Raw genomic sequence first — 20,250 nt, 5'->3', positions numbered from 1 at the left:
AAATACTTATTAGATACCTACTCAGTAAATATTTTCAAATAGAAGAGGATAAAAATGACAACAATCCCAGCCTCTATGGAGGTTACATTCTAGATGAGGGGTCAGACCATGAACAAAATGAATTGGTAAGGGGCACCTGGGTGGCTCAGTTGGTTAAGCGTCTGCCTTTGGCTCAGGTTGTGATCTCAGAGTCCTGGGATGGAGCTCTGAGTCCAGCTCCCTGCTCAGTGGGGAGTCTGCTTCTCTCTCTCCCTTTGCCCCTGTCCCCCCTCATTTAGTGCTCTCTCTCTCTCTCTCTCTCTCTCTCTCCCTCTCTCTCTCTCATATAAATTAATAAAAGCTTTAAAAAAATAGGTTGGTAAAATATATAGTATGTCAGGTGGTCCTGAGGGTTTAGGAGGAAAATCAATGAGAAGTAGGGAAATAGGGATTAGGGATGGAAGGAAGTTTGAGGAGTATGCTTTGAAATTTTAAATAAAGTAACCGGGGATCCCTGGGTGGCGCAGCGGTTTGGCGCCTGCCTTTGGCCCAGGGCGCGATCCTGGAGACCCGGGATCGAATCCCACGTCGGGCTCCCGGTGCATGGAGCCTGCTTCTCCCTCTGCCTGTGTCTCTGCCTCTCTCTCTCTCTCTCTCTGACTATCATAAATAAATAAAAATTAAAAAAAAAAATAAATAAATAAATAAATAAATAAAGTAACCGGAAGGACTCAGTGCAGAGGCAGCATCTGATTTAGGAATGAAGGACTGATCCCTACAAGCACATGGGGCAGGAATTTGCCCAGCAGAAGGATTAGCAAATGCAAAGACTCTGGGTTAGGGATAAGCCTGTCTGTTGGGGGACCAGCAAGGTAGTTCCATCTTAGGACGTTAGAGATGAGACTTTTGGGGCTGGGGCAGATCTCTTACGGTTGTAGGCCTCTCTATGGCCTCTGTGTTTCATTCAGAGGGAAGTTGATGCCACTGAAAGGTTTTGAGTGGAGTGACATGACCTAAAGTAACATTTACGAGGATCACTCTTGTGTACATGGTGAAGATTAGGGCCCCAGGAGAGGGCCATCCCAAGGCACAGTTCCGTTGAATGGTGGCCCATGGCATTAGAAGTCTGGTGGTTCCCTGGCAGATGACTGCAGTTGACAAACAGGGTCAAATATCACTTTGAGGACTAGGCAATCCAGCTGTAATCTGGAGTTTTTCCCCAGAATTCTAGCCCCTAGCAAGATTCCATTCCCCAAGGAGAGAGACAAGGCCCAATAAGAGGGGAAATCCAACAGCCATGAGAGAGTCCTAAAAGAAGAATTCAAAGCATGGATGAAAACAGAAGCCCAAACATACCAAAAGGGCCTTTCCAGGAGCAGGGGACGGTACACATGGGTGCAGAAATCACAGGGAGGAGCTACAGAAGCTCAGCATCACAGAAGAAACACCTGAGCATGAGGCATCACATCACATTCCACCAGAGGAGGCCACACAGGGCTGCTCAACAGATTTTCTCCCAGGGAAGCTTGGCTTAGGAACTAGGGAAGACCCAGATGAGCTTATAGGTGGAAAAAGCCACCTGAAGGGACAAGCAGGAGAAGTAGTAGAATTCCTACGGGAGGTGGCAATCCCACAGCACGTGCTCCTACACCCTTCTCCCTAGGAAGGAACAAGTGTGTCCATAGTAAAAGCTTTGAAGAGTTTTCAGAAAAACGTACATACATTTTCAAGCCAGTCTGGCCCTTTCAGGGCAAATATACTCAAAATACTCCTCGTTTCACCTTTGTGACTATGGATTTGGGTTTTGGATAAAGCCCTAATGCCATTGAACACAATTGTATTCTTTTGTTAAGAAAGTTAAGGCCCAAACACCTAGGATTTAAAACCACACAAAGTTTATTTTATTGCCATTTGGAGGCATCCACGATTTATACCAGTGTCTTTGGCTGGCATGTATCAGAACTTTCTATTACTCCATTTGTAACAACCAGAAATTGTTCTGCCAGGAAATCTTTTGACTGAGAGTACCCAGAAGTGTCAGTTCTATCTTTGGTTGTGGATCCTAGTTAGGAACAGGCCTCTCAGGCTAAATTAGACAAGTGGAAGTGTAATTAAAAAGCAAGTAGGCCCCAGGTAAAAAGGAGTATTTGGGTGATGAGGAAAATTAAACAAGATATTTCATCTCCCAAAATTGCTTTGGGAATTAAATACAGATGTGTTTAGGTTAAGGTTTATACATTTCAAGTGCTGAACTGTGCTGAACCCACAGTTCAAGGATTAAGAAAGAAAGTATTACATCAATAAACTCCCTGCCAAACCTTCATTAAAAAAAAAATATTTGCAAGAAGCCTGGCTGGCTCAGTTGGTAGAGCATGTGACTCTTGAACTTGGGGTTGTAAGTTCAAGCCCCACGTTGGATGTAGAGATTACTTGAAAATAATATCTTTTAAAAAATTAATATTTGTAAAACACTGGAGATGAAGATGTGGTCACCACACACACTCAGGGAATATGTATCTCAAAGTTATAATAGCATATGATAAATGAAATAATAAAATTATCAGCAAACTGATGTGAAAACCCAGATGTGGGAGCAACTTATATAACTATATAAATTGATAAACATCAACAGAGTATCTTTGAGGTAATTGTTCATAGGAGCTAGAGAATGCACACCAAGCTCCATAGACTCTATTGCTTCAAAGAAATGTTTATACCTGTCCAAAGAAGAATCTCTGTCTTTAAAACTCTGTATCCAAATAGCTCTGCAGCCTGGTTACTCAAGTGTGGGTCCCAAATCACTTGGGACCTGTTAGACATGCAGTCTCCTGCCCTACTCCAGACCTGGTAGGTCACAGTTTACATTTTAATAGGAGTCCCAGGTGACTTGTTACACGTTCAGGTTAAAGAAGCACAGTTTCAGAGCCATCAGTCCTTATCTTTGCTCAAAAGGCCTTTTGGAATACCACTAAAGTTCTTTTTAGTTGAAATGAAAAATGCAGCATGAGCTCCATTATTCACAGCTGCTCATCAAGCTGAAGGGATACCTATTGGTGTCAAAGGCACAGGGAGGGCCTGTGGAAATCACTCCTGTCATTTCCTGCCTGTACTGGCAATGGGAGAAAACACTTTCAGGTAGAGGTGAATGAAAAGAAAGATGCAAATTCCTCAACTCCAATCATGGTCTTGTACTCCCTGAAATCTCTCCATAGACATTGTGGGGATCTGTGAACCCCAGTTGGGGACCCCTGTTCCAAAGATAGGTTGGGATGTCTGCTCTAAATTAATCTGTTTTTCAACAGCAGCCTTAGGGTGACCCTGAGTTTGGTTATACCATTAGGGTTAGGTTTTCGTTTTAGAAGTGACTTGGTGTGAGGGTGCCTGGGTGGCTCAGTTGGTTGAGGTTGAGCATCTGACGCTTGGCTTCAGTTCAGGTCATGATTTCCGGTCCTGAGATCAAGCTTGAGTCAGCTCTGCACTCAGCTGGGAGTCTGCTTGAGCACCTACCTCTCTCAAATAATTAATTGATTAATTAATTTAAAAATAATAAAAATAAAAGTGACTTTGGTAAGTGATAGAAAGTATTAGGAGGTCCCTCTGGGGGCTCTTGATGATGTCAGTAATGAGAGGCTGCTGCTGAAAAACAGATTAATTTAGAGCAGACATTCCAACCCTATCTTTGGAACAGGGGTCCCCAACTGGGGTTCACAGATCCCCACAATGTCTATGGAGAGATTTCAGGGAGCACAAGACCATAATTGGAGTTGAGGAATTTACATCTTTCTTTTCGTTCACCTCTACCTGAAAGTAAGTGTTTTCTCCTGTTGCCAGTATAGGCATCACATTCAAAACCCATAGCTTGGGATCCCTGGGTGGCGCAGCCGTTTGGCGCCTGCCTTTGGCCCAGGGCACAATCCTGGAGACCCGGGATCGAGTCCCACATCGGGCTCCCGAAGCAGGTGCCTGCTTCTCCCTCTGCCTATGTCTCTGCCTCTCTCTCTCTGTGACTATCATAAATAAATAAAAATTAAAAAAAAAAAACCCATAGCTTGGGATCCCTGAGTGGCTTAGTGGTTTAGCACCTGCCTTCGGCCTAGGGTGTGATCCTGGTGTCCTGGGACCGAGTCCCACATCAGGCTTCCTGCATGGAGCCTGCTTCTCCCTCTGCCTGTGTCTCTGCCTCTCTCTGAATAAATAAATAAAATCTTAAAAAGAAAACAAACCCATAGCTTAGTGAGAGGCAATTCCCTGGTGATGTTGCCGGGGTCACTTCTCAGTTGCAGCAGCGCCTTTCCCGATGTTCTGTCTTCTCTCCTTTTCTTCTTTTTCATTGCTCGAGAAAAGATCTCCTCATTTTCTCTCATAGTCACCATACTCTTTATCCTTTGCAGAGACTTGCTTTGCTTTGCTTTACTCCCTATGTTTTCTCCTCTTTCTCATGTTTTAAGTCTCACACGTGTGCCAGTCCCATTCATTTCTCCCTTCCTTCACATCAGCCTTAATGGCTGCTATTGTTCTTTACATCCTCCCATTTATCTCACTAAGAATCATTTCTGGGCCCAAGCCAACATTAATATCCATCCACCTGAGTTCCTCAGGTCCATGCCAGTCCCGGGGATTGAAAGATGTTTCATAGTGACAGCTCTGGGTGAATACTGACCAGCTACTAATGGACTTTGTAAAAAATTATACATGAATTGACTAGGAAATCTTGACTTCACATATAAATGTGTATTGCAGTTTTTAACATCTTGCTTCAACTTGATGGAGCTCATTGCCTTCCTTTTGATGATTTCAGGACACCATTTGCTGTTGCAGCCTGTAAATAAGAAAACCTTGAATTTTCTCCCTTCTATGGTCAACCAGCTGAAGTATATGGGCCAGGAGTAATTACAGTGTCAGGAAGTAACTCTACTGAGTTGTGGTAGTGTTCTCTGTCTTCCTCCAATATTCTGACCTTAACATGAGATTATTTTTCTTGATAAATAAATTACTTAACTTTCCTAAAAATTTTACATTCTCCACCAAATAAGAAATGACAAATAAATCAAAGAATTTAGTAGTGAAATAAAGAATGAAAGAATTGTCAAAATGTGTTCTTATTTGTTACCATTGGGTAACCCTAATAGAATGGATGTTGTTCTTTTCATATATATATATATGTTGTTCTTTTCATATATATATATAGAAGTTATCTTTATCTTACATTCCATTGCTTTAATTATGAGCAGAAATTCCCTGTGTATATTAGTTATTTGTATTCCTTTTATTATTTTTTTTGGCAGGAAGTAGGATTTATTGGTGGGCATGAATAACAAAAGGGCAGTGCCAAGATTCTCATGAATGCAGGGCCCATCATTTGTCCAGGGGACTATGATTAGGGATGTATTACACCCCATAGCCATCTAGAATGAACTGCTTTCCAGCCACCATGTGCTCAATTTATTTGCATTAAACTTATTCAAGCCCTACTTCTTGGGAATGTGGCTCTTTTGGTGGTCAGGGAACTTGAACTTGGCCCTGAGCAGAGCCTTAATCACATGCTCCTTGTTCTGCACCTCAGTGTAAAGGGACATGATGACTTGGCCAATGTGAACCCTGGCCACTGTGCCCTGGGGCTTTCCAAAGGCACCTTGAATATCTGTCTGGAGCCTAGATTGGACATAGTACTGTCAGAAATGAATGTCCACTAGAAAGGACTGTTTCCAAGGTCCCTCGAGGCAACCAATACAAACAACAGGCTGCATATACTAACCACAGAGGCTACTGTGGTTACACAGTAACCAGGCCCCCAGGGCGGAAGGGTATAGTCAGCTTAATTGGCTGTGGATTATAGTCTCTTTTTCTTTTTATGGACTTCCCATTCATATCCATCACCTGCTTTTCTGTTGGATTATATCCTTTCCTTTTGACGCATAGAGTTTATGTGGTATCTTTTCATTTATTATTTTGGGAGGTTGGGCAAGTTAGTATGAAACACACTTATATAGTCATTTATTAATCAGAAGTTCTTGAAGGCCTGCTGTGGTCCTCATACTGGTGGGGGAATTCCATGTGGACCAAGCCTAAATGTAGTCCCTGCCCTCAGGGGCTTACAGTGGTTAAGAGTACAGGTTGTGAAATCAGACAGATCTATTAATAGTATGCCCATCTTTATCAGGTAGCTTTGTTGCATAATAAACACCTCAAAACTTATTGCCTTAATACAACAATTTGTTTACCTCTTGATTCTATGTGTAGCAATTTGAGCTTGACTCAACTGGATGGTTCCTCCAGTCTTGGCTGGGCTTATTCACGTGTCTCTGGTTTAGCTGTCCATCACCTAGTGGCTCTGATTCTGGAGTTTGGCTGGCTGTTGGCTGGCTCAGATGTTGGCTGGCTACTCTGACCTTGTTCATGTGAAAATTGAAAAGGATTCCACTTGAGAGCAAGAGGAAATGGACAGGTGTTTTGAGAGATCTTCTAAAATTCTTCCTTCTTTGGTCAAAGCAAGTCATAAGATTTGTCCAGATTCAAGGGATAGGGAAATAGATCCTATCTCTTAGGGGACCTGCAAGTCACATTACAGAAAGCGTGAATGCAGGGAATGGTGGAGAATTAGGGCAATAATCTACACACAGCCCTCATTCTTTGGATGTGAGATGCAATAAAATCATCCATGGAAACTTAACATGGTGCCCAAAAGATAGTCATCATTCTTTACCAAAGAACTATTTGCATAGGATTTAAGCTAAGGAGACATAACTTCCATTTTTATTTGTATAACATTAGCTAAATAATTTTATCTCTTTGAGTGTCTTTATCCTTATTTTTAAAATGAAAAGTTTGTACAAGAATGGTTGTAAAGTCTCCCTCTGACAGTAATGCTAATTTCCTTTAATTATAGAATCAGAGATGACCCAATTCTTGGGCCTATTAAATAATGAGGAATTTAAGTTTAAAGCAATAAATTTTGGTTTTTCTTTTGTGTGTGTACACAATATATCTTAATGTACTTTTATGTGTTAATTGGTAACTATTTAGGTAACATTAAGAAAAAAAAAGTCAGTAAATAGAACCATCCCCAAAGGCAAAGAAAATAATAGTTTTGACTTGTGTCAACTAAAAGAAGCTTAGGGAACAGAAGGGATTCTGCTGGAAGGAAAATCCCAGAATAGAACCCACAAGTCTGATCATTTCTTTTGTGCCCTCTGGAATTACAGGACTCATTGCATTCTATTTGCCAAGTCAGGGATGCTGAAATGATATATTTTGCATTAAGAAAAAAAAGTAGCTGACATGCTGTGGTATTTATCTTCACAGGCAGCTCTTTTGAGTCTGGATTCCAAAAGGACTGTTGAAATATTAAGCCCATGATTTATTGCCCTATTTTAGTAACAAACCACAGGACAAATCACATATCTTTTAATCAGATCTCTTTTGCTAATTATTTGAAAACCTCTAGTTTTGTACGTTACTGCTACTTTCCCACATCTGAGTGGTAACTAATATTTATTTTATTTATTCTAAACTAAATGGTCTTGACATCTTTTAAAATTACAAAGCCTTACCCTAAAATTGTAGTGGTTTGGTTGTGGTTTTTTCCATTGACTTAATCAGATATAATAGTCTCAATTAATTTGATGAAATTCAAACATTTTCTCATTGGTAAAACCCAAGTATCATTAGCATACCTTAAGTAGAGGTCCCTTTATAAAATTCTCGATTTTTTCAAAAGTTTGAATGTATTTCCATTTGACAGCCTCATAGAAGAATACCAGAAATATCATTCAAGGGAGTATGGTACATCGATCTATTTATATTTCCCAGAAAGCTAAAAAGCTGACATTTACCTCGGTGTAACTTAAAAGTGAAAAATAATTCTAAATGTTACATATTTAATGAACATTGACCAGGAATTGTGGTGAGATTTTTTTTTTCTTTTCTTTCCTTTGTGTGTGTGTGTGTGTGTGTGTGTGTGTGCATGTTTTTTTTGCCAAGCAAAGAAAAGAATTCCAAGGATCTTTTAACATTTAGACTCAAATAAGTTGCTATAAATTCTATGTAGTTATGCAAATATTAAGAAATAATTTCATAGGTATGAGAGAATATCTCAGACAATGATTGTTGCCCTTTTAGTCCAAGATTTTTGTCCTCTTGAAAAGAAAAGAGAACAAATGAAGAATATCAGCTCCCTGTGAACTGAACCTGTCAGCTCATGGTTGGACCATCAATACTAGCACAAACATCCAGCGCATCATAGGTGCTCAGTAAATAAATACTGGTTGACTGACTGAATGAATGTTTCTCAATTTGAATGGCAGGATATACTCTAGTGTGAGTGTCCACCTTGCATTTTAAATTGTCAGTAATGTCTTTAGTCCACAAATCATTACTTGGTTTAGAAGCATCATAAATTAACTCTTTGTAGAAGAAAAAACAACAAATTATAGTGAAAATGTTTTGATGAGCAGAAAAGAAGGTAGTATCTTTTCTAGATATATTACTGGAAGGGGAAGGAAAACGGGTTGTGCCTAAAGTCTGAACATCCTATACTTGACTTTTGCTTATTTTCCAAAATTGTCCTTCTTAAGAAGAGACTCTAAGCATGCCAATTTCTGTCCACATGTTTTTTTTTTGTTTTTTTGTTTGTTTTGTTTTTTAATCCCTTTTGAGTTAGAGTTAAGGAATTATTCTCTTCCATGGAAACCATTCTCTCACCCTCAAATAACTAACTCAAGTGAATTTCAGCACGGAGTTGAAAACAAGCATGAAATTATGTTCCCCCAGGGCTTTTCTTTTTCACTCCTTAAAAGGTTTGGAACATTTAACTAGGGGAGTTGTCAAGAGTGGTAAATAAATAAGCCCAATAACTGAAATGTGCCTATTCCTTTGGGCCAGATAAAAGAACCATACTAAAAGTTAAAATTAAATGTTTACTGCAATTCAGTTTAACCATGTACTCTCTTGTTCCCCCCCCTCAGGAATTCTAAACTAATCTTTTCTTCATCTTCAGTGAGTTTTGTGACTAGTGCATGATTGAGTAGTTCTTTGAGTAGAGTCTATCTGCTAAGAAATACACCAAAAGTGAGTGCATCTTTAGGTTAGCTAAAAAACACTTCAATTATTGTGTGAAAAATCCCTCTTCTGGGTCCTGATTTCACACCTCATGCAACAGAAATTCTGGACCCAAATATGCAGTTTCCTTTATCTTATTTGGGGTTTTCTATTTCAAGTTTTTGCCACAATTCTTTTGGTTGCAAGTGACAAGAGTCCATGGTGAACTAACTTATACACTAGAAACATGCATAGGGTAGATCACGTAAGGAAAGAATGACCATAACACCAGGGAAGGGAAGGCATGGAGAAATGGATGCTGGCAATCACTGGCAGCCCTTTCTATGCCTGGCGTCTCCCTATATGTCTCCCCTTTTCCTTCTGTTCCTTTCTCTCTTTCTGTCCTCCCTCTCTTTCTCCTTTCTTCTCTCTCTCTTTCTCTCTCTCTCTGTCTCCCTCTCTCTCTTTCTTTCCAATGTGTATTAGCACTATTCTTTTCTAACAGCATACAGGCTTCCCTTTGTCAGAAAATATAGGCCAGCCTTATCTAAGTTATTTCTTTCTCTAGTAGCAGGTTGGAAAAATCTTGAGGAAACCTTGTAAGCATCATATTATTGGCCAAACTTGCATCCTTAGACCAATCACCTGTGGCTAAGGTCAGGTGATGACTGGTCCAATTTAGATAAATGCCTCCCCTGGGACCAGTTTCCTTGGCCAAGGGATGGGGATAAGGAATACAGTAGCTCCTATGGGAACCACATTTGGCACAGAGCCAGTTCTCAGAAAGCAGAGGTTCTTCCTGGACATGTAGTGTTAAGTAGAGAAAACCATAGCCAGGCCCCAAATCTCTCTTTAGTTGTAGGAAGGGGATAATTATACATATTGATGCATATGTGTGTATATATATATATGTATATATATATATATGCCAGTTTTGTGGGAGTCTGACAATAGTAGTATATTATTAACAAAGACACATAATATTAATCATTTTACCTCCTGGACCCTAAGGAGAGGAAGTGTAAAAGAAAACAGTAAATGTTGAAAGGACAGAATTATAGTAAGAGTAATGGTCTTTTGGGAATAGCTGGAAAAGCAGAATGCTACAGGGAGGGGTCTGTAGTGTGGAAGAGTGGGAGACGCCAAGGGAAACTGAGCACAATGGAAAGACATTCACATATTTGCCATATTAAACACAGGGATGCTGTCCTTTTTAAAACACATATTCTCTGTGATTCTAAGGAAACATTGTTTTCATTAGTTGCATGCAAAACCATGTTTTAAAAGATATACTTGGATTTCATAATAAGGCATTTGTTTCTTATGAAACAAAACTTAGCTTGTGGGGTGCCTGGGTGGCTCAGTTGGTTAAGCATCTGCCTTTGGTTCAGGTCAGGATCCCAGAGTCCTGGGACCCAGCCTGGTATTAGGCTTCCTGCTCAGTGGGGAGCCTGTTCCTCCCCCTGCTCATGCTCTCTCTCTCTCTCTCTTTCTCTCTCACAAATAAATAAAATCTTTAAAAAACAAAAATTTAAAAAACCTCAAACTTAGCTTGTTAAGTACGAAAAGTATATAGTCCTGAAAGTATTTCCAATAGGACAGCCCATGGCTTAAACATGATGTTTCATTATTGTCACCAAGGTCAGGATCCATGTAGCTTTAAAACTTTAAAGATTTCATTCACATCAATTTCTGAGTACTTATTTTGTGCAGAGTCTGGGTTTCCAAAAAAATAATTATTAAGAAAAGGAGATTGCAGTGGTGGTATTCTTTTAGGGAGCCATAATAAAGTATGTACACATAAAGGTAAATATCTATAATATCTTTTACAAAAGCCAGTTAAAGGGCCAGGCTTAGAGTTATCTGGGCAGTCAAAGAAGAGAATTACCAAAGGCTGGTTTAGAAAGGAAAAGGGCATGGACAAGCAGGGACCCAGTTCCCACTCCCTTGTCAGAAACAGTTAAAGTAGCCCAGTGTAATGGAACTTTCTGTAATCATGGGAATGTTCTATATTATACTGTCTTCCATTCAAATGGAAATATCATCAAGGTGGAAAAAAATTAATAAGACAAAGCAAGTGTGGACAGTTCAGAGAGCAAAATACTGCCTAGATTATTGGGTATGATGAATGCTAGCCAGGAAAGGAAATTTGGAGCTGGAACATAACAACATAGTGGGGATAGAAGGCCAGTTAGGGCTTTAGTACATACAAGAAGAAAAAATATGTGGGATGGAGTGGAAGAACTAAGGAGAGACTTAGGGCAGGGAGGGAATTCTACATCTAGACCAGAGTTAGCAAAAATGTGCATCAGAATCCTGTTAACACAAAGTCATGAGATACATTGTAACAGGAGCAATTCACTGGATCCCTGGGTGGCGCAGCAGTTTGGCGCCTGCCTTTGGCCCAGGGCGCGATCCTGGAGACCCGGAATCGAATCCCACGTCGGGCTCCCGGTGCATGGAGCCTGCTTCTCCCTCTGCCTGTGTCTCTGCCTCTCTCTCTCTCTCTCTCTCTCTCTCTCTCTGACTATCATAAATAAATAAAAATTAAAAAAAAAACAGGAGCAATTCACAAATCTCTATGACTCACTTGATGTGGAAAGTACACAAGAAGGAAACCAAATATAATGTCCACTTTTGAACTAAATGGTGATAATTAGTGGGAAAATACAATGACTTATCTTCTGTGCAAGACAAATCCTAAACTTGCTTGTAGAAATGTTGAGATGCTGGTGAGCCATTCTCAGGTAGAGTTAGTCAGAAGTAGTGCATGATGCTGAAATGAATTGAAGCCCCTAAAAGAGTTGAAGTGACTGTGGTGTTTGCTGGAGATATACCATAAATTCAGAAAAGAGAGCTTCGTGTGAGAGTGTTGGCAACTGGCACAATGTCAGGAAGATAGGATAAAGTCATGATCCCCAGCTGTGTGCAAAGTCACCCTGAGGCACCATGTTGAACTCACAGAGGCATGATAAGATAAGATATTTTACATTTTTTAAGGAAACAGCAACATCTGTTGGACACTGTGCAGACTACTACTATTAAGTTTGGACCTAACTATTTCATGAATAAATAAAGCTGTCTTTTTATTTCTTTTAGCTTAAGAGTACCATGAAAAAAGATCCTAAGGACAATGTGAACTAAGAAACTTTATGAATCTCTGGATAATAAAAGTTAAGTCTGAGAAATGGCCAATAAGTCTAGGAACAAAAAAAGTTTTTGTAATCTTAAAGCAAAATCAGGGGAATTCCAGTGGTTGAAGTGGAAGTGACATGATGGAGCTGAAGAATATCAGGCTGGGGCATCCAAGCTTTGGAAGCTGCAATTGGTCTTCTTCCATTTTAGGGTTAGAAATGAAAGAAAGGCCCAAGATGGAACAAAAGTTTAGGATTCTGGGAGGGTAAGGAAAACAGAGATGGGTTTTTATGCAAAAGAAATGTGACCATGAGGCACCTGGGTGGCTCAGTGGTTGGGCATCTGCCTTTGGCTCAGGGTGTGATCCCAGGGTCCTGGGATGGAGTCGTATATCAGGCTTCCCACAGAGAGCCTGCTTCTCCCTCTGCTTATGTTTCTTTCCCTCTCTGGGCATCCCTCATGAGTAAATAAATAAAATCTTTTTTTTTTTAAAAAAAAAAAAAAAAAAAGGGAATGTGTCCAGGGCAGAAAAAAAGTTTGAGAGAAGAAAATGAAATGGTAGATCAAGTCCTGCCACAGGTAGGAAAAGATAAGATAGAAAACAAGGGCAAGAACTTTCCTCTTGGATGGAAGGGTAAGGAAACCAACTTAGGGACCTACAAAGTGGTCTAATAGGACTTGTGTGTATGTTTTTCCTTTCAGCTTTCACGACCACCCCAGGAAGGAAATGTTATCCTTGTGTCAGAGGTGAAGACGCTGAGTTTGAGGTAGTGAAGAGAATGTAGATAAAATGTCAAAGATCTTTTGAGACAGAAAAGAGGGACTCTGAGGAAATGTCTTAGTCCATTTGGGCTGCTATAACAAATTCTCATAGATTAAGTGTTTTAAACAACAGACATTTATGTCTCACAGTTCTGAAGGCTGGAAGTCTAAAATTAAGTGCTCTGCTGTCTGGTGAAAGCCCACTTCCAGATTCATAGATGGCTATCTTCTCATTATGTCTTCACATGGCTGAAGGGGCAGTCGTGCTCTGTGGGATATCTTTTATAAGAGCATGAATGAGGGCTTAAACTTTGTGACCTAATCACCGCCTCACAAAGCTCCACCTCCTAATACCATTACAGTAGGGGTTAGGATATCAATATATGGATTCTGGGGGGACATAAACATTTGGCCCATAACAGAGAGCTTCTTTTAAATTTTCTCTGTCTTTCTCAGTGATCTAGACAGTGCCTCTCAAACTGTAACATGATACAAATCTCCTGAGAATCCTGTTAAAAATGCAGATTTTGATTTAGTTGATCTGGGGTAAGGCCCGAGAATTTGATTTCTGTTGTGTTCCCAGGCAATGCAAGTGCTGCTGGTCCAAGATAGTTATGCTCCATTTTGAGTAACAAGATCTAAAAGCCAAGTCATTGGCTCAGAGTTTGTAGAAGAGCACTAGGTATTTAGAGTATTTGATAAATATTTGTTGGATTGTGGCTAAATTGAATAGTTTACATAAAGGTGTTTGTTCTGGGATCAAAGGATGTGGGAAGTCTTCCAGAGTAAAGAGCAAATGTAGACGGTCTGAAGGAGAGACAGTGAGGAAGGCCAGGGGATGCAGCAGGTAGGGAACTTCTGTGAGACTCTGAGGAAGTGTAGTGCTTCCAATTGTATAGGGGGTGACAACAAATCAAAATAAATGTCAGAATTGGATGGGGAGAAGGGTTGTGGGACTCAAACTCAGGGGTTTCCATGACTGGATGGCGAGGTAGCTGAGGATGAGGACAGCTGAGGGAGGAAAGCAAGAAATGTGAGCAGATGGTGGCATGATCAAGAAAATAAGGGAATATTCTGGAGTCAGGTGAATGACACAGATGACAAAGTGGAAACAAGTATGAAGGCCGTTGAATTAAAAAACATTGCTAGAAGATTTAGCAGTGGTCTGTAAAATGGGGACAGGCCCACAGAGACTCCTGGCGAAGGATCCAAATCACCAGAGATTTTGAATACTGATTTCCAGGCCCACCCCTTAGACATTTAGAGTCCATAGGCCTAGGAACAGGCCCCGCAATCCACATTTTTAAGAAGTTGCCCAGGAGTGGATCTCATGTTGCAGCAAAGGTTGGAGGATAACCCTCTTAACTCCTTGGGGTTAGTGAGAGAGAAGAAAGATCTTGTGGGGAAAGAAAGGTGCTGGGTGCACGCCCTCAGCTAGAATAGAGTTTGCAGGAATATCAAGGAAATTCCCAGAGGTTTTGCACATTGGAATTTTATGTCTAGACAGCTTGATAAATGGCACTATGAAGCTGTAATATTTCATGATTTCTGTAATTGTGATGGTCATGATCAAGCAATGTCTTTTGAATGATCAAATAGGTTTTCTGCTGGCCCACATCCCAGTTAATATTTGTTCAGATTTAATTCACTTCACAGATGAATGCATCAAATTTCACACTAACGTTAGGCTAATGTGCCATCTTTATTATAATTCTCTAAGAAAATATCTCCCTTAACTTTTTATTCTCTTATGTAAGAAGGGTTTTTCTGTGTTTTTTTTTTTTTTAAGAAAAAAAATTCTAAAATCAAAATGAAAAGAGCATGGGGAAGTGGTAAAGGCTACAAGCCACAGAACCTGATTTGCTGGGTTTGAAACCAGCTCTGCCACTTACCTCTGAGTGTGAGCCCAGAACTTAAGCCACAGGTGTCAGTGTCTTCATGTGTAAAATGAAGAGAAAAACACAACCTCAAAAAAAAAAAAAAAAAAGCACAACCTCATAGTGCAGCTCTTATAACTGGATGAATTGAATACACTTAAAAATCTTCAAACTGTGCCAGCCATATGTAAATGATCAAAGCAAATTTGCTGGAACTGAGTAGATTGCTTTATCCCTGTTGCAGCAATCACTTATATGAAACTGTGTCAACCTACCCTGCTGTATCTGAGAATCTCTATCACTGGTGAACATCAGTGGTAGGATTTCAGAGGAAGCCCACACCATCTCCTTGGGGCTCCAGTCAGACAGGTGGAGTCCAGTTGCCACCACTGCCTGAATAATGGCAGAAGGTTCTCTAGGTTCTTCATGTGAAAAAGAGAAAGAGATGCGATTGGAGGAGAAAATGACCCTTGGGTAATTGATATACATTTATTGAGCATCTACTGAATATGAGGAATGATGCAGAGGGCCTAGGATATGCAAACACAAACACAGTCTCTGATCTCAGGAAGCTTGGTTTAATAAGAAAATAGATGCAAGACAGTAAAATAATTGCTTTCATGGCATGTGTTAAAATCCAATGGTACCATACCATAGAAGAGAATTTCTGATGGTCTTTGGAAGGGACCCACGTAGGGACACAAACATCAATTTCTAAGATGAGCAACTCATGGCCCTTGAAGCAATTAAACAATGAATTAAGTGGAAATCAAGAATTACAATTCACAGTTGATTATAATTTACATTCATGTTATTTTGAGCTTCACTGTATCTTCAAGAGACAAAGGCATTTGATAATCCCATTATAACTGAGAAAATGTAGCACTCTTGACCAAAATCATATTTTTGAGGTCTTAGATAGAGTGGGGACTGGAACCTGAGCCTACTCTGTTCGTTCTCTTCGCACTGAGCCAAGCTGTAGTAACCAGGACAATAATCTAAGGAATTCTGTTTAATTAAAAAAGACGTAGGGTTGCCTGGGTGGGTCAGTGGTTTGGCTCAGGTCATGATCCCCAGGTCCTGGGATCATGTCTTGCCTCAGACTCCCTTCAGGGAATCTGCTTCTCCCTCTGCCTATGTCTCTGCCTCTCTCTCTGGGTCTTCCATGAATAAATAAGTAAAATCTTTAAAAAATTTAAAAAGAGATATGAGGATTACTTTCATATTACAACCTAGATAATGGTTTTTAAATTATGTCCCCATTGCCTGTTAGATGCGCAATTTTAACTATTGTTAAACATCAATCAGAGATTTTCTAACTCCAGACACTGCTGTCTGGGGGATCCAGGGAGCAGGTGCTTTGTTTATGATCGCGTAAAACAGCAAACACATTTTCTTTCCCCAGCTTATTCAAAAATTGACGGATGTTGCTGAAGAATGTCAGAACAATCAGTTGAAGAAGCTCAAAGAAATCTGTGAGAAGTAAGCCTGCGTTCTCTTTACATTGGGCTTGTGTCTATACATGTATTGCACACAAACTGCCATTTCATTTGCCTTTTTTTCTTCTACTTCCATTTTGACTTCAGAGAGAAGAAGGAATTAAAGAAGAAAATGGATAAAAAAAGGCAGGAGAAGATAACAGAAGCTAAATCCAAAGACAAAAGTCAAATGGAAGAGTAAGGAGAAAGAATCCCTTCTCCCCTAAGTTTCACCTGGGGACTATTTTATTCTGTTTAGAATAAGAGCTTCTTAACCACATAAAGATCCATCTGTGAAATTTGTCCTCTAATTAACCTTTCAAAATATCCCTTTTGTAAAGTTTTTGTTGTTGTTGTTGTTGTCGTTGTTGTTTTAAACATGGAAAAGGATGAAGGCACACCTAAGGATCTTTCAGATAAAGACTGAGTAAAGAGTTTCCTTTAGGAAAAAATCAAATCCTCAGTTCCCATACTGTGAGGCAACTTTCCCAGCATTTAGTAAAGACAGAGTTTGCTTGCCCTTGGGCGGAACTGACTTTTGTCCAGAGCTAGCAGACTGTACCTTTCTTGCAGTAGCAATGAGAATGTTGAAAGTTCTGTAAAGTTTCATCTGGAAGTCTGAAGTGCACCTATTTGTTGATGCTGGATGAGTTCATATAATGATCTAGTTGTCATTTGCTCTTAGGGAAAAGACAGAGATGATCCGGTCATATATCCAGGAGGTGGTGCAGTACATCAAGAGGGTATGTCAGTTAATCTCTCTCTGCTTTGCAAACCATGTCTCGATGTTTGGCAAACACAATGTGAGCCTCTGAAGGGAAATGCCATGCCTTGCTGTATCTGCTTATCACCAGTACCCAGAAGAGCTGCTTTACAGAGCAGGCCTTTTGTAATCAATGTTTTTGCAAGTTTAATTGTAAATTTACATATAAATATAAGGCTCATCAAAAATAGATGTCAAGAATCCTTTCCAAAGTCAGGAGCCCAGAAACATAAGGTTAATAGGAGATCCCCCAAAAGAACCTGTCATTGTCATCAGTGATAAGGAAGATGGCAACCTTCAAAGGCACTTCTTCATATTAGTTTTATTTTGTTTTGTTTTTGAAATTGACATTACAGAAATTTTCAAACATTAACAAAAATCTAAGAATAGCATAATCTATAGATCACCCACCTCCACTCTGTTTACCCATCACCCAGGACTGACTCCAACAGTCTCCTACACTTGTAAGGGCAGTTCTTGATCACGATATGAAAGAAACCAATGTATGCCATAGATCTGAAAAGCTTTCAATTTTTCTGAAAACATTCACTTGAATGTTTAGATGAAAATGACTTTCTTTGTAACTTTCTTATAGTTAGAAGAGGCACAAAGTAAACGGCAAGAAAAACTTGTAGAGAAACACAAGGAGATACGTCAGCAGATCCTGGATGAAAAGCCCAAGGTAAACTGAACCAAATAATACACAATAACTTCATTTTCTTTCCATTCGATTAGAATAAGACCTCTGTAGGTCATGTACCTTACACACAGTCTCAAATCCATTCTTACATGTAAAACTCCTGTATCTTCCTCAACTATGGTAAAAATCTTACTAGCACTATTCAGTACACATTTATCATCAACTGGTGAGATTTACAAATTACAGATCCTCGGAACCCAGCTCCTGACATTTTGATTATAGTTAGTCTGAGGGATGTTTCAGGTATCTTTGAAGTACCTTCCCTCTCTCCCTGCTAGAATAGGGATAATTAGAAGAATTAGCCAAGCCTCTTCAGATCTGATAAAATATTGTAATGGCAGACGCTGTCCAGCAGAGGATGTCCTGTACCAAAATCACCCAGGTTTTTAGCCAACAAAATGATCTCATAAACCAAAACAAACAAACAAACAAAACAAAACAAGAAACAAACCTTATTTTCCCCAATAGTAATAGTTTATTGTGACTCCTCTTTAAAATGACCTTATCCTTATTGTTTGGTCAAAATCAATTGTTCGTGAATACTAACTTTAAACAAACTAATCATCTGTAAATCAAAGACTATTAGGTTGGCAAACAGCATCTTAATTTTAGATTATTCCATACATTTTGATTCATCAGTGAATATTTGCGAAAAATGAGTTTTTCAGTTTTATTATTATTCTATGTGAGGCTTAAAAGCTCTACTCTAAAAGGTATTGCTATTCTATACAAGTACTCTTTGAACCTGCAAAGCTCAAAATTGTTATTTTCATTTCCTTGTATAGTCCATTCATCAATTTACTTCTTATAGAATTTTTTGTGGCTAATTCTAAATATATTTTTGTAGTTATTTCCAATCTTGTCCTTTTTTATTTATTAGGCAGGAAATACATTTAATATTTTTGACTCCTAAAGCTTTTAGGCCTGGCAACATAGATGAAGCAGTAATGAAAATCTGAGAATTAATAATTACTTAAATATGCTGCTAATTTTTATGCTCTTCATGTAAACCTACAATTTAAATATTCTTAGCCATCATCTTGGGTTGATTATGCATTAGCGATAGGTTTTAAGATTATTTCAGAAATTGCTATACTTTCCATTTAGGATTGATCTTTCAAAATGTGTGGAGCAAAAGATTCAGGTCCAACTGGAATTTAAGAAACACATTTAAAAAAAAAAAAGAAACACATTAATACCTTAATAATCAGCCCCAAATCATATAGTCAAATATGTACATTTTCAATCCATGCTGTTTGAATTCACATGTCATTACTTTGTACATTAACATAATATACCTTGGTTAGGATTGATATCTTATTAGCCATCTTTGGGGTTGTGTGTTTTTTTTTAAATCTCTCTTATGAGATATTGTTGTTCTCAAGAGTTTTATTTTGCTTTGTTTTTGTTCTAAAAATGTCGACTACTTGTCTCGATATAATGCAATCACAAATGTGTCCCAATTATGTAACTCAATATAAAAAACCCTACAAAGATTCTGTTACTGAGCTAGGTTGTCATAACTAAAGTCAGTTTTGGTAGGTGTTAAGCACCTTTAAATTTCTTCACTGCATATAACTACACATTAGAAGAATAACTGTTGGACAACTGATCAGTCAGGGTGCATTCTGCAGCAGTTTGGCAGAAAACCCAATTATAACTGGCTTACACAATAATAAACTTAGCAAGTCAAATTACTGGAAGTTCAGCCATGTTGCAGTTTTAGGATTGGTTAATCTAATAGCTCAGCAACCTCATCGAGAATCCAAGTATTTTCAGAATTTCCACCATGCCATCTCACTTTGTTGCCTTTCGTGCCTGTACTATAAACCCACAGTCACAAGATGGCTGCCATAGCACCATGCATCACATTACATAAAATCATTCAAAGGCAAAAAAGGTAATGACTTCATTTTATAACCCTTTATTTATAGGATTAAGGAAAAATCCTTCCTGAATCTTCTCAATACCAATTTCCTCATTGGCTAGGATTGTGCCATATACCCATTCCTAAACCAGTCACTGGCAGGAGAGTGTCATTTGCATGATTGACTTAGTGCAATTCAGGCTCACTCAAAGGAGTGGAGGGAGTCTAGCTTCTCCTCAGCTTCATGTCAACAGGCACCTTATCAAAGAAATAGAAATAGCAATTAGGTAGGTAATTAACAGTGTGTGCCACTACCATATTTATCGCAATTTCCCATTTCTTCTTTCTTTTGGCCTCTTAACAAGAGATCTGAAGTATTTCTATGAATTTTTAGTAATTTTTTTGCCTTCATTTTTGTTTTGTTTTGTTTGCAAAATGCTGAGCCTGTCTGCACATGATCAGTTTAGTCCAAAAATAGCTAATAATCAAAATCAAATGGTATTATGGATTGAATTGTGTCCTCCCAAAATTCGCATGTTGAAGCCCTAATCCCCAAAGTGATGATATATGGAGAAGGGGCATTTGAGAGGTATTATGTTTATTTATTTTTATATTTTTATTTTCGTTGATGTATAATTAATATCCAATGTTAT

General features: G+C 39.1%; 1 protein-coding gene and 1 non-coding gene across 3 annotated transcripts in view; one reads left to right on the top strand and one right to left on the bottom strand.

Annotated features, from left to right (window-relative positions):
* PLCB1 (phospholipase C beta 1) overlaps window positions 1-20,250 on the top strand; it is a 670,290-nt gene that overhangs the window by 566,003 nt on the left and 84,037 nt on the right. For both annotated transcript variants that reach the window (XM_072800101.1, XM_072800102.1), the window contains exons 28-31: window positions 16,195-16,271; window positions 16,376-16,465; window positions 16,953-17,010; window positions 17,626-17,712. In XM_072800101.1, the coding sequence (XP_072656202.1) occupies window positions 16,195-16,271; window positions 16,376-16,465; window positions 16,953-17,010; window positions 17,626-17,712 (312 nt within the window). The remainder of the gene's footprint in view (window positions 1-16,194; window positions 16,272-16,375; window positions 16,466-16,952; window positions 17,011-17,625; window positions 17,713-20,250) is intronic.
* LOC140618907 (small nucleolar RNA SNORA70) lies at window positions 5,677-5,808 on the bottom strand. Its single transcript, XR_012018902.1, has one exon. It is a non-coding gene; the product is annotated as a small nucleolar RNA SNORA70 (small nucleolar RNA).

The sequence above is a fragment of the Canis lupus genome, chromosome 26, assembly GCF_048164855.1.
Source record: "Canis lupus baileyi chromosome 26, mCanLup2.hap1, whole genome shotgun sequence".
In the NCBI taxonomy this organism is placed as follows: domain Eukaryota; kingdom Metazoa; phylum Chordata; class Mammalia; order Carnivora; family Canidae; genus Canis; species Canis lupus.
Note: the sequence above shows the minus strand (reverse complement) of the source record. Positions and strands in the feature narration are given on the sequence as shown.